The sequence below is a fragment of the Myotis brandtii genome, unplaced genomic scaffold (genome assembly GCF_000412655.1).
Source record: "Myotis brandtii unplaced genomic scaffold, ASM41265v1 scaffold529, whole genome shotgun sequence".
NCBI classification, from domain to species: domain Eukaryota; kingdom Metazoa; phylum Chordata; class Mammalia; order Chiroptera; family Vespertilionidae; genus Myotis; species Myotis brandtii.
In genome coordinates this window covers 588,152-602,458 of record NW_005369934.1, presented here as the reverse complement: position 1 = coordinate 602,458, position 14,307 = coordinate 588,152, and the positions used below count along the sequence as shown (strand labels likewise).

General features: G+C 40.8%; 1 protein-coding gene and 1 pseudogene across 1 annotated transcript in view; one reads left to right on the top strand and one right to left on the bottom strand.

Moving 5' to 3' along the window:
- Positions 1-2,073: 2,073 nt before the first annotated feature.
- On the bottom strand, positions 2,074-3,401 carry LOC106728064 (annotated as a pseudogene).
- A 2,105-nt stretch (positions 3,402-5,506) lies between these two features.
- Positions 5,507-14,307, top strand: part of CAPZA2 (capping protein (actin filament) muscle Z-line, alpha 2) — a 50,593-nt gene continuing 41,792 nt past the window's right edge. Inside the window, exons 1-2 of the mRNA XM_014548923.1 lie at positions 5,507-5,530; positions 8,378-8,441. Of these exons, the coding sequence (XP_014404409.1) occupies positions 5,507-5,530; positions 8,378-8,441 (88 nt within the window). The remainder of the gene's footprint in view (positions 5,531-8,377; positions 8,442-14,307) is intronic.

The following is a 14,307-nucleotide window of genomic DNA, read 5'->3' as shown; positions in this document are numbered from 1 at the left end:
CCCAGCCGGCCTCGCAGGGCGGGCTCCTGTGCAAACCCACGGGGAACCTGACCAGCAGCTTCGGTTCAACTCACCTGGAAGAGGCCATGCAGGTGTAGGGCGGGCTCCTCGAAGGCACCCAGCACTTGAGTGCAGGAGCTTTCCCAGTGCGCGAGTCCTCACGTACTGGGGAGGGTAGCAGGGGGAGTGAGAACGAGCTTGGCAGACACCCCGTATTCCCACCGCACCACCATCCCCATCACCCCTGCCCCCAGGTAGCAGGTAAGAGGTTGCAACCCCCCCTCCCCCAAGCCCGCCCAGGTGCCTCGGGAGGTTGGTTGCTGCCACCTACCCCCAGTTTTCCATCCCAGCCTGGGGTCAGCCCCAATCGGGCGATTGTGTCTTCAGGCCGATCAGACCCTGCTCGCACCTGCCTTGGCCTGGCAGAGGTCACTGTTTGATTCTGATCTGGGCACATGCCCAGGTTGTGGGCTCAATCCCCAGTGTGGGGCTTGCAGGAGGCAGCTGTTCAATGATTCTCTCGGCATTAATGTTTCTATCTCTCTCTTCCTCTCCCTCTCTGTAAATCAATAAAAATATACCTTAAAAAAAAAAGCTTTCTAAACGACTTGAATGTGCCACCAGGATTGAGTCTCACTGAATTGTGCTCAATAAATGTTGACTAAAGGATAAGAAAGGAAAACAGTAAGTATAAATTATTCTTGAAAAAAATTTGATAGTGAAGCAAAATAGGAAAAGTGGGTATATTACTACCATTAAATTTTTCCTGCTGTTTCATTTTAGGGACACTTCTCTTTTAAGATAGAAAAAATTAGGAGTATTTGTGGGCTGAGAGGAATGTTTCAGAGGAAGAAAAAGAAATAGAAAATGTAAGATAAATAATAGCTTATATAACTTTTACAGTGAATAATGCCTTTGGATTCATGGATTTCTCAATATTTTAAATAAATGATAAAAACATATTTAAAGAAAAATTGATGTTGAATTCAGTAGGTGACCTAGTTTAACATTAAGTGATATGGGCCCTGTTTTTTTGTGGCTTTTTTGGGGGGTTGGGGGTGTTGTTTTTAATTACCAATCAAAGTGATAATTAAAAAGAAAAAAAAAATTTTAAAACCTTACCAAAACAGATTACCACTCAAGTTAAAATACATTAGTCTGTAACACAGACATGCAGTAGTGATCATTGATCATAAACTATTTAAATATGATAGAGTTTTAAAAAGTGTTTTTCTATTCTTGTAACTCTCAAAAAGGCGTAGACAGTTTTTAGGAGTTATAGGTAAATGATGTCAAATAATTCTTGTTAAAGTAAGAAAATGCTTAATATCTATTTTTATCTTTACTATAAGGCAGTGGCCCTCTGGTATCATAGTCCTTGAGAATCAGGTGAACCCTATGGTTCCTTTCCTTAGAAGACCAAACACCTCAGGTTTTGCATATAGTTCTTTATAAGGCAGTGTAATATCTGGCTACCCATCAGAATCACCCTGGGTGGGGGGGATTTCTAAAAGGCAGATTTCTAGGTCTTAATCCTCTGAAGATTGATTCAGTAGTCTGGAATGGAACATGGGTCTCTGTTGTTTTTTTGTTTGTTTTCTTTTTAAAGCTTTCCAGTGAATCCTGATTTGGGAAATCTCTACCCTAATGTCTTCTGCCTTAGTGAAGGAGGAGATAACTATGTGGGATAGTGTTCAACATATGAAAATTAGAGGGGTTGTTGGCTGGGTTCTCAGATAAAATATAGGATTCCTGGTTAAATTTGAATCTAAGATGAATTACAGATAATTTTTAGTGTATTTTCTGTGCAGTATACTTTGAGGCTACTGTAGATTGCAGGACTGTTGGATTCTATATAGCTATTTTTTCGTGGTATGTATGTCTACTTTTTATACTTTCTTTTTTTAAAAATATATTTTATTGATTTTTTTTTTACAGAGAAGAAGGGAGAGGGATAGAGAGTTAGAAACATCGATGAGAGAGAAACATCGATCAGCTGCCTCCTGCACACTCCCTACTGGGCATGTGCTTGCAACCAAGGTACATGCCCTTGACCGGAATCAAACGTGGGACCTTGGAGTCCTCAAGCTGACGCTCTATCCACTAAGCCAAACTGGTTAGGGCTGCTTTTTATACTTTCATCTCCTCCCTTTTTTTCAGTTGCTCAAGGCTTTTTAAAAATTCTTAAATTTTTGTCAGCTTACTATACTAATAGCTGCTTTGGTGAGGACTCCACTTCCTGCTAAAGAATTAAAGTTTTCTTCATACAGTTTTAAAATCTCCTGGAACTAAAGTTTTACCTTAGTGTTTATAAAAATCTTGCCAATTTACAGTGTTTATCAAAACAATTTGGGGAATTTATGAACACAGGTAGTTGAAATAACATTAATTTTTACAACAGTTTTTATAAATTAGTGCCAACAATTAATTGGCTACCATAGAAATTTCTCCCACCCTGTTGTTCCTTCATGTTGTAGCTGGCAATCATAAAGTTGAAGTAGCACTGCCAGATGCTCATCTCTTCCAGTAACAGACACATCTTAAAGAGGCAACATAGCCTAATCACTTCTACCTGTGCCATTTCACCATGAAGCTTGGCATTGCTGAGAAAGATGCATTCTGTAGCACTAATGCAAAGAGTGACAGAATCAAGGATTACAAGGCAGAAAGCTATATGTGGAGTTAATGTGCATCTGGCTTCCTTCCCTCAGTTTTTCAGTCTTACTCAGCAGTGTAGATTTAACCTAAGATTGTACATTTTCAAATTCTGTGGTCCAGGTAACATAGGATAGTAAACACTTGATATGTTGTACTAACTATTCTTTCTGGGGGATCACCCAAGACTGAGAGCAACAATTCAATACCTTATTGATATTTGTCTGGATCATCAATGAATACCATAATAATATCACGGATTTTGATCATAGCTTCTTATACCAAGTGTGCCTTCTCTTCCATTTAAGTCTGTTGCAACACTGAAAGAAGAAAGACATTGGAACTTGAGAAAAACAAGGCCTCCACAGGATTTAGCGCAAAGCAGTCATCTTTCTGGATATTGTGTCTAATACCTTTCCTCAATGTGATAAAAGTTTGCCTTGATTCAACATGACATACCAATGCCACCCAACCTGTCAATATTATTTGCTCATCTGGAGGCACTGATTTTTGTCTGTAGGCTCGGGGTATAGGCATGGTCTGTATGAGAGGCATCCTCTCTTGCCTGCAGCACATGAGGAACAATTTGTGGCAGGCAGCATCCCAGCATTAACATAATACTTTTTTCACTGTCTGCAATCTGAGACATCTCTGATCCTAAATGACTGTTTCCTAGCATTTACAAAAAGAAAGTAGTGCTAGTGCTTGGTAGAAAGCAGGAAACAATTTCCTATGAGATTTATCAAAATGAACTTGGTCAAGAAGGTGACATTCTTTCCTACAGAAAAGATATGGGGAATTCTTTTTTAAAATAGTGGAATCAACTTCATCTGAAATTGAAAGATGAATATCCTTGTTTTCCCCTTGACTGAATAATTTAATAATTTACAACTGAATTCTGTCCACGTTTTTTCTGATATTTGTGGGAATTCTGATCTAAAGAAGGTTGAAAGAATCACAGACTACCCTGATGTCATTTTTTAGAAAGTCCATTTCACTTCCGGGTCTTCTAATTTGTTCCATCAAAGACCATTTCTCACTACTTAATAAACTAATTTATCTTCTAATTTTTGAACTGACAAGGAGTTCTCTATAGGGCAGGGAGTAGAGAAGAGTGGAGAAAGTTTGTCTAAAATTGTGGATGGAATTCATTTTCTTTCATTTTGTTCACATCACAAGATTTTTCCGAGTTATTTTATCATTCAGTAGGGTTGCCAATAAGTCTGGATGTTTTGAAATGTTTAATCTACATTATCTCATAATTAAAAATCCTAATTATTATTTTCATCTGAAAAGGTTATTGATGTAAGCTTGTACTTATTTTTTTATATTTTTCTTTTAATTTCAGAGTGGGGGAGAGAGATAGAAACACCAATGATGAGAGAGCATCATTGATCAGCTTGATGAGAGAGCATCATTGATCAACTGCCTCCTATACGCCCACCACCACCCAGGCATGTGCCCTGACCAAGAATTGAACTGTGACCTCCTGGTTCATAGGTCGATGCTCAACCACTGAGCAACACCAGCTGGGCTTGTACTTATTCTTAAACAAAAATTCATTTACTAAAAATTTTAGAGCTCTCTTTTCAAAAGGTTTGCTTAGCTTCTGAATTTCAGGATTTGATTTGTAATTTTTTCATTCTTATAAAGGAACTTTGTTTTCCACAGCCTTTGTCAAATAGGTTCAGATTCTTCCCTTTTTTAAATGTAATTGTTACCCTAGCCGGTTTGGCTCAGTGGATAGAGCATCTGCTTGCGGTCTGAAGGGTCCCAGGTTCGATTCCAGCCAAGGGCACATGCCTGGGTTGTGGGCTCGATTCCCAGTAGGGGGTGTGCAGGAGGCAGCCAATCAATGATTCCCTCTCACCATTGATGTTTCTATCTCTCTCTCCCTCTCCCTTCCTCTCTGAAATCAATAAAAATATATTTTTAAAAAATAAAATGTAATTGTCAACTTTTCCTATCCTCCCAATTCATTGGAGAATAGGAAACTAGATAAACACAGTTTTGTAAATTTATATCTAAAATAAAAACAAAGATCTATGAAGAACTTTCTCATGCCCTTGTAACATTTACACTACACACACACACACACACATTAGAGGCCCAGTACACGGATTCGTGCGCCAGTTCGGTCCCTCGGCCTGGCCTGCGCCCTCTTGCAATCCGGGACCCCCTCGGGGATGTCGGAGAGCCGGTTTCGGCCTGATCCCCACAGGCCAGGCCAGGGGACCCCACCGGTGCCAAATCCATGCACCAGGCCTCTAGTATGCATATAAGATCTTTGGTTAATCTCTTCCCACCCTTCCCCCTTCCCTCTTCCCTCTGAGATTCATCAGTCTGTTCCATGTTTCCATGCCTGTGGTTTCTACTCCTGCGTTGAGTGTCTGCCCCCTGGTGGTCAGTGCATGTCATAGCTACCGGTCGGATGGTTGCTTAGGCTTTTATATATATTTATTTGCTTACTTATCTGAGTTCATTGCTTCCTAATCCCCAATTACATATCTTAAATTCAAGCTCCCCATATAAGTAAGTTCTTGTTTTACCTGCCTCTTCACTGTTGGTAAGGGATAGATTCCTGCCATGGGTGGTTATTGGATGGCTGAACACACAACCACCTGACACTGAATAGATGAGATGAACAGCAGTTTATTAGTCACATATGCTTATTAGCCTGGGAGAGGGGGACACAGCATGCAATGCAGGGCCACATGGGGGTTGTACTCCAGGACAGAGAATCCATGGGAGGCCAGCTTTGTCATATCAAGAGGCTGGAGTGATCCCTAGATGATGTGATTGGTTTGTTTTAATAATTCTGACGGCTGCTATTCAGGCATAAGCAGGAAGTATGCCTGTTCCCTGTGATAAAGAGGTTTGTCTGGCCGAGGGACCTTATCTGCAGGAGCAGAGTAAGGAGGGGAACTTGCTGTTAGGCCATTCAAGGTCCTCCCAGTTTTCCCCAGATGTCAACACACAAATAATTTTGGGCCTTTATACCACAGGTCTCAATAGTATTCATCCTTTATAAAAAGTATTTGCTAATGATTGCTATGCTAAATAATACATCAAGAGGTTTTTAATAGCATAACTTGATCTTAGAGTTTTCCTTTCTGTATGAACTTTTCTTCTGATAATTTTCAAATTTTAAGATATTTTGCTCCTCTGTAATTTCACCACATATAAAAGATGGCCAAATCATTCATCCACACACACACACAGTAATATGAAAGCCTAAAAGACAAGAGTTCTTGTTTGAGAGATGGAATAAAGTGGTGAGGCTCCAAGTACTGTGCTTATGTGGGATGAGAAAAAGAGTGGATAGGTTGTAGGAGCTAGAAAGTGGCAAAAAGAGTAAAAAGGTGTAATAGCTATTATCTGAGTGCTTATCTGTGTTGAGCACTTTCCTAAAGGTCTTATTTACTGCAAATGAGTTTGCTTGTGGTCATACTGGTGGTGGGCAGTGCTGCCATAGTCTGAATCCATAGTCTTATTTAAAAATTTATGTTGTTTAACAGTTACAGTTTATAGCTTTCAGATATGGGAAATCCTGACATGTCATGCAGAGGGATCATTAGATAAATGATTTTAAGCAGAAAAAAGCAAACATGATCAGAATTTACATAGAAAAATATCAATCCTAGTGACCAGGTTAGAAAATGAATTTTAGAGAAAGATGTGACTACAGGCAGGGCAGCTATTGTCACAACCTAGGAACAAAGTCACTGAGTCTGAATGGAGTAGAATCAAAGAAAATTGGATTTGAGCAGAAGAGACAGACATCATTGTTCATGTGACTGACTGGGAGAAGGAATTTTATCAAGAACAGAGGGGAGTGGGTTTGGGTGAGAACTGTCTGAGAGGTGTCTTTGAAGCTTTGTAATGGAGATTTCTAATAGATCAATAATAGTTAGAAAAAATGGATCTTAATCTTGAGAAGGTGGGATAGATAGGAGGTGTATAGATTGAAAGCTTTTGTTGTGTGGTGATAATAGAAGCAGAAGCAGTGGAGTTAGATGCATTTACCCAGAGATTTCTTTTGTTCCCTTTCCCATGCTGTGTTGGAAAGCAGTTCTGTGAAAAGCCTTGGACTTCTTTATTCAAATTCCCATTCTGGATCTCTGTTTTCCCTTTCATAAAGTAAGGGTAATAAACAGCTATCTCAGGGAATAATTGTACATAATATTTTATATAACAGAGGCAAGGGTTTGAGAAAGTTAAGAAATAATAATATATTTCATTTCCATTAGTTTGCCTATTAAAAATGGAGATTTGTAGAGGTTAAAAAAATTTAAGATTTCTATGCAGATTATTTGTCTTGGCTTACTAGTAGATAAAAACAAGATTTTAATTGTACATTGCCACCATGCAGCTAGGGATCTAGCTTTTACTCCTGCTAAAACTAGTTTTTGAGGTGAGAAGAATCAAGTAGAAAGGGAAGTGATGATTTCCAAGTGAGGGGAAAGGAAGTCAATGTGTGTGAAGTGAATGCTCTGCACCAAAAAACTAACGTGTAATGTGAAAATGTCTGTGTTTCAGAGCTGTTTTTAAGAATACTGGTTTGGTTCTAGCTGGTTTGACTCAGTGGATAGACTGTCAGCCTGTGGACTGTAGGGTCTGGGTTTGATTCCAATCAAGGGCACATGCCTGGATTGCGGGCTCGATCCCCCAGTAGGGAGCTTGCAAGAGGCATCCGATCAATGATTCTCTCTCATCATTGATGTTTTTCTCTCTCTGTGTTCCTCTGTGAAATCAATAGAATTTGCCAGTGAAGCTGTTTGGTTCTTAATGTTTTTCTTTTGGAAGGTTCTTAATTACTGATTTAATTTCCTTGTAATTGGACTATTCAGATTTTCTGTTTCATTATGATTCCGTCCTGGCAGGTTGTTTTAGAAATTGTCAATTTCTTCTAAGTTGTCTGATTTTTTTGGCTTACAATTGGTGATAGTAATTATTTTTTTAAAGAAATAGCTCTTAGTTTTATAGATCTTCTCTATTTTATCTGTATCATTTATTTCTGCTCTAATTTTTGTTATTCTTTTTTGTACTAACTAGGCTTTATTTGTTCTTTTGTAATTTTTTGTAATACAAAGTTAGGTTGTATTGACTTTCATATATTTTATCTGCATTCAGCCTATACATTATGATTATAACTAGAGGCCCAGTGCACAAAATTGTATGCGGGTAGGGTCCCTAGGCTAGCCTGCTATCAGGACCATCTTCAGCCCGCTCGCCAGTCCCCAGTCCCTCCCCACTGCCGCTCACCCCAGTTCCCCATGGTTCCCCGTTGGCCATCCAGTGATTGGAGCCTGTGGGACGGGGGGAGGGACCAAGAGGTCTGCCTTCTGCCTGCTCACCAGTCCCCAGTCCTACCCTGCAGCCACCCTGGTGCCCCCGTGGTTCCCTGTTGGCCATCCAGCAATCAGAGCCTGCAGGCTGGGGGGAGGTACCGAGAGGTGGTCAATGCACCTCATAGTGATTGGTCGATTGGTCGTTCCGATCATTACACCGTTATGGTTGCTGGCCTTTTATCATATAGGATAATAGTAAATGATTAAAACAATAATAAACTTTAGGTGGTTGGGTGAAGAAGTATCACTATCTTTAAATTTTCTTAAGTCATCTTTAATGGAACTTTAAAATAGTATAATTTTGAATTTTTTGTTTTTGTTTTGATAGAGGCCTATGCTCTGGGACATTTATATCTTCATTTCTATTTTAGGTGCGTATAGCAGCAAAATTCATCATTCATGCCCCTCCTGGAGAATTTAATGAGGTGTTTAATGGTAAGTGTTTAATTCATAATACTAAGACTTGATATATCAAGTGCTCTTTTTAAAAAGAGTAAATGACATAACCAAAATAATTAAGCTAAGGGGAATATGTAGAAAACTATTTTTTCCATTATAGTGAATATTTTTGTCAATCTGAATTTTGTTATGTCTAGAATATAATGTATCTAAGCTACACATGATAATTATGTTTGAATAAATTAATCCCCTTAAAAGAAAATTTATTTTAAAAGGCAAGAAAATTTTAATTTTAACTATTTTTTGGAATTGGGAAATTCATTTTTGTATTTCTCTTTTAAAAAAATGTTTTTATTGATTTCAGAGAAAGGATGGGAGAGGGAGATAGAAATATCAGTGATGAGAATCATTGATCAGCTGCCTACTAGCGATCAAACCTACAACCCGGGCATATATCCTGACCAGGAATTGAACTTTAAGCTCCTGGTTCATGGGTCAATGCTCAACCACTGAGCCACACTGGCCAGGCCATTTTTTTTTTTTCTTGTAAAGAAGAACATACTGGATTAATATGAGAAGCCAAAAAAGGAGGGGAAACATTGTTTCACCATACTTAGAAGATGACAGCACATGTAAAAATAATTTGTTATTTAAATTATATCTCATAAATTAGTTTACAGTATGCCTTTTATAAACCTCACTTTTTTATAATTATTCATCTATAAGTAAAAAATTGAAACTATTAAGTTTACAGGAATTCCTGGTTGCTGTAAAAGCTGTCGTGATAGCTTCTCTTTAACACTAAGAATCACATGGTTAAAACAACTGCCAGGAATATGGCCTGTAGTGATCTTTTTATAAAACTTTCCTTAAGCAGTTTTAAGAATAACCTACCACAAACATTTTAAATGAGTTATTTCTACCTCATATATATTTGGCCTTCACCGTGTCTTAAAATTAATTTACACAGGACTGTTTTATTTCATTTTTTAAACATTCTACCCCACAGTAAACTATTTAAACATGTTTATTAAGAAGTTTAATCAGTTGCCCTGGCCGGATTATGTCAGCGGTGGTCAAGGGGTTCTCTCTGGCCAGACACAGTACTCTGCGCCCCCACTTCTTGTCTTGCTTGTAGGAATGAATTCAAGCAAGAGAAAACAAATGGCAGCTAAAACAGGAGAGGATTTATTTGTAGGAAAGAAATACACTCAGCTGCCGAAACTGAACTCAGTGCCCCGATATTTGGGGGTTTACGGGATTTATTACTCCTAGGGGGGAATGCCCCTAGCCAAGCAAGTCACCCACTCTCTCATGTCTCAAAAAATGTGCCTTTAAACCATAAGGCTCCTTCATCTAGGTAAGTGGTTCCCAGCGTGGGGCACACGCCCTACAGGGGGGCAATTTGATTTTTAAGGGGGCAATTAGAGAATGAGTTTTTATCAGTGAATTTTTTGCATTTCTTATAGTTCGAGAGATCACATAGACGGTATATAAATATATCGTGACATATTTATGCATTTCAGTTTATTATAATATGTTTTGAAACTTTACTTGCTATTTTTTTCATATCACTTCATATTATTATTTTTTTTAACAATTTCTTAGTGATTTCTTAATACTTCAACTGTCCTTTCGTTCTTTTATTTTTCTCTTTCATGGATGCCTTGTTCTTAGGAAGCTTGTTTAGACGAAGTGAATGGCCTTTTAGGCTTCCTCCACGTGAATAGGAGTTCACTTTTTGAAGAATAAGAATTTTATGTCACAGGGGGACATCAGGATTTTAGAGATGCTTAGTTGGGGCATGGCCAAAAAAACGTTGGGAACCACTGATTTAAGTGCTATGCTACAGGTTAAGCCACATCCTGGAGGGCTCTGAATCTTTCCTGCTCACCTAGGGGTCTGCCTCCTCCATTGTCTATTTGCAATTTGTCACTTCTAACACTTCCTCTAAGCCCCAGATACCTCTCCAAGACTCTTCCTTTCTGTCTGCCTATGCTTAACAGTTAGAGTTTGTTGTCCCGATAAGCTAAGGTTGTTTTTGATCCCCAACCAATGAATACATAAATAGATGGAGCAAGTTGATATTTCTCTCTCTGTGTCTTCCTCCTTCCCTCCCTAAAAGTCAATAAATTTAAACAAAAATTAAGAAATTTAATTGGTTGTTTTTATTCATAGTGTAAGACTGATTTTTAACCAGTGTGCTGCAAGAATTTTTTAAAACATGCAATACCTATTTAATCAGAGGCACTAGCTGCTTTTCCCTTAGATTGTCAAATTAAAAAATGACAACAGCCAACACAATAGCCATCCAGTGTGAATAAATCAAAATTATACCTATTTTTATTGTCTGATTGGCAAAAAGTATAACATTTTTTGGTGTGCCTCAGGATTTTAATAATTACTTTGTGCCATGAGATTTAAAAAGTTGAAAATCACTGGTGTAACATGTAATGAAATCTCACCTCAGAAAAAATTAAGTTTGAGAGGCTAAAATTGTAGAAAGTTAAAACTACCCTTTAAAATTCCTTAAATCATTTACAAACTATAATAACACTAGAGGCCCGGTGCATGAAAATTCATGCACTGGAGGGGGGTCCCCCAGCCCGACCTGCACCCTCTCACAGTCCAGGAGCCCTCAGGGGCAGGAGGTGACCTAGTGATCAGGGCTGCGGCCCCTGCCGGCAGCGCAAGCCTCGGCCGGCCCTGGTTACCTGAGCCTCGGGTGGCCCTGGGCAGCCGAGCAGCCGCCATCTGAGGCTTGCCTGCGCCTCAGGCCAGCCCTGGGCGGCTGGGGGGCTGAGGGGACTGGGGGACTCCAGAGGCAGGCGTGCTGGTGGGGCTGAGGGGGCTGGGTGCTGCCATCTTGTGGCTGTGGGCGCCGCCATCTTTGAGGTTGGAGCAGTCAATTAGCATATCCCCTCCTTATTGGCTGTGGGCACTGCCATCTTTGAGGATAGGGCAGTCAATTCGCATATTCCCTCCTTATTGGCTGTGGGCACTGCCATCTTTGAGGATAGGGCAGTCAATTCGCATATTCCCTCCTTATTGGCTGTGGACACTTCCATCTTTGAGGGTGGGGCAGTCAATTAGCATATTCCCTCCTTATTGGCTGTGGGCACTGCCATCTTTGAGGATAGGGCAGTCAATTCGCATATTCCCTCCTTATTGGCTGTGGACACTTCCATCTTTGAGGGTGGGGCAGTCAATTAGCATATTCCCTCCTTATTGGCCGTGGGAGCCGCCATCTTTACAACAGCGTGAGGGTCAATTAGCATATTCCCTCTTGATTAGATAGGATATGATTTAATATATGCAGTTACATATAGTAATTCTTATGAATTTAAAAATTTAACCACTGAGCTAAAATTAGAGGAAGAATGGCAAGTCTACATTGTAAAAATGAATCTGGAAATTAAAGTAATTCTGCCTTTTAACATAATTATAAAATCTACTAGAGGCTCAGTGCACGGGATTTGTGCACTGGTGGGGCGTGGCCTGTGGGGATCAGCCCACTGTGGGAGCACCAATCATCCCAGTCAGCTGAGCGGTTGCGGACCCAGCCTCTGAGCAGCTGCTCCCTGGTCCAGCATCTTCTGTGGAGCTGGAGCACTCACCTCTGTCGGGGCCAGGCCCAGGAACAATAGCACTGAGAGGAGGCAGAGTAGTCCTGCAGCGGCCACGAACCCGCCTCCCAACCTTCAGGGTCAGCTCTGTGAGCCCAGTTGCAGCGTTGCGCGGCCTGCAGGCCTCCAGAGGAGGCGGTAGGGAGCGAGGAGGAGGAGCCTGGGACAAGGAGGCGATGATCGCAGCCTGAGTTCTTGCCCGTCAGCCCAGGGTTCGCAGTGGGAGCAACCATTCATCCCGGTCAGCCGAGCTGCGCTCCCACTGTGGTAGCACACTGACCACCAGGGGGCAGCTCCTGTATTGAGTGTCTGCCCCTGGTGGTCTGTGCGTGTCATAGCAACTGGTCCACCAGTCATTCTGGTCCTTGCACTGTTCAGTCGCTGGGTTTTTATTATATAGGATAGTAAGTGAATTTAGAAGTTGAAGAAAATTGAAAAGTATTTCTTCTTCCCTTAGGTTTAATTTCTGTTTTAGTATTCAGCCTCTATAAACTAAATATATGTTAATACATTTCATGGTTGGAGCATTAAAAAAGATAGTTTCCTTTCCTGTGGTCCAGAAGTTGGTAGATCTGGTCTGAGACTCTGAAATAGGTACCTTTTTTTTTTTTTAATCCATCCATCCACTACCCTATAGTCTCATGTGTAGCTTGGCTTAGAACCACAACCTAATAATCCCTTCTTTAAGAGTAGTATTTTATTCAAATTTTCTGTTCCACTTTACTCTCCTTATGATAAGCATGGGCCTTTTTCCCCCCCAGAATAAAGCTAACACTGTGGGAGCACCACTCATCCCAGTCAGCTGAGCGGTTGCAGACCCAGCCTCTGAGCAGCTGCTCCCTGGTCCAGCATCTTCTGTGGAGCTGGAGCACTCACCTCTGTCGGGGCCAGGCCCAGGAACAATAGCACTGAGAGGAGGCAGAGTAGTCCTGCAGCGGCCACGAACCCGCCTCCCAACCTTCAGGGTCAGCTCTGTGAGCCCAGTTGCAGCGTTGCGCGGCCTGCAGGCCTCCAGAGGAGGCGGTAGGGAGCGAGGAGGAGGAGCCTGGGACAAGGAGGCGATGATTGCAGCCTGAGTTCTTGCCCGTCAGCCCAGGGTTCGCAGTGGGAGCAACCATTCATCCCGGTCAGCCGAGCTGCGCTCCCACTGTGGTAGCACACTGACCACCAGGGGGCAGCTCCTGTATTGAGTGTCTGCCCCTGGTGGTCTGTGCATGTCATAGCGACTGGTCCACCAGTCATTCTGGTCGTTGCACTGTTCAGTCGCTGGGTTTTTATTATATAGGATAGTAAGTGAATTTAGAAGTTGAAGAAAATTGAAAAGTATTTCTTCTTCCCTTAGGTTTAATTTCTGTTTTAGTATTCAGCCTCTATAAACTAAACATATGTTAATACATTTGATGGTTGGAGCATTAAAAAAGATAGTTTCCTTTCCTGTGGTCCAGAAGTTGGTAGATCTGGTCTGAGACTCTGAAATAGGTACCTTTTTTTTTTTTTTTTTAATCCATCCATCCACTACCCTATAGTCTCATGTGTAGCTTGGCTTAGAACCACAACCTAATAATCCCTTCTTTAAGAGTAGTATTTTATTCAAATTTTCTGTTCCACTTTACTCTCCTTATGATAAGCATGGGCCTTTTTCCCCCCCAGAATAAAGCTAAGTTGATCAGATAGATTCTGCTTTTAAATTATTTTCCTATTTAAAACTAGTAAAGAGCCCTGGCTGGGTGGTTCAGTTGGTTGGAGCGTTGTCCCATACACCAAAAGGTTGCAGGTTTGATTCCTGGTCAGGGCACATACCTAGGTTGCAGGTTCCATCCCAGTCGGGTGCTTACAGGAGGCAACTGATTAATGTTTCTCTCTCACGTGGTTGTTTCTCTCTCTCTCTCCCTTTCCTCTCTTTAAAAATCAATAAACAGCCCTAGCCAGTTTGGCTCAGTGGTTTGAGTGTTGGCAGACTGAAGTCCCTGGTTCGATTCTGGTCAAGGACACGTACCTCAGTTGCAGGTTCTATCCCTGACCCTAGTCAGGGTGTGTGTGGGAGTCAACCAATCGATGTGCCTCTCTTACATAGATATTTCTCTCTGTGTGTCTCTCCCCCTCCCTTCCACTCTCTCTGAAAATCAATGGGAAAAAAATATACTCTGGTGAGGACTAACAAGAATAAATAAATAAGTAAATAAATAAATAAATATTTTAAAAAACGTATCTTTGGGTGAAATTTTTTTTATTATATTTTTATTTCCCTGACCAGTTTGGCTCAGTGGATAGAGCAT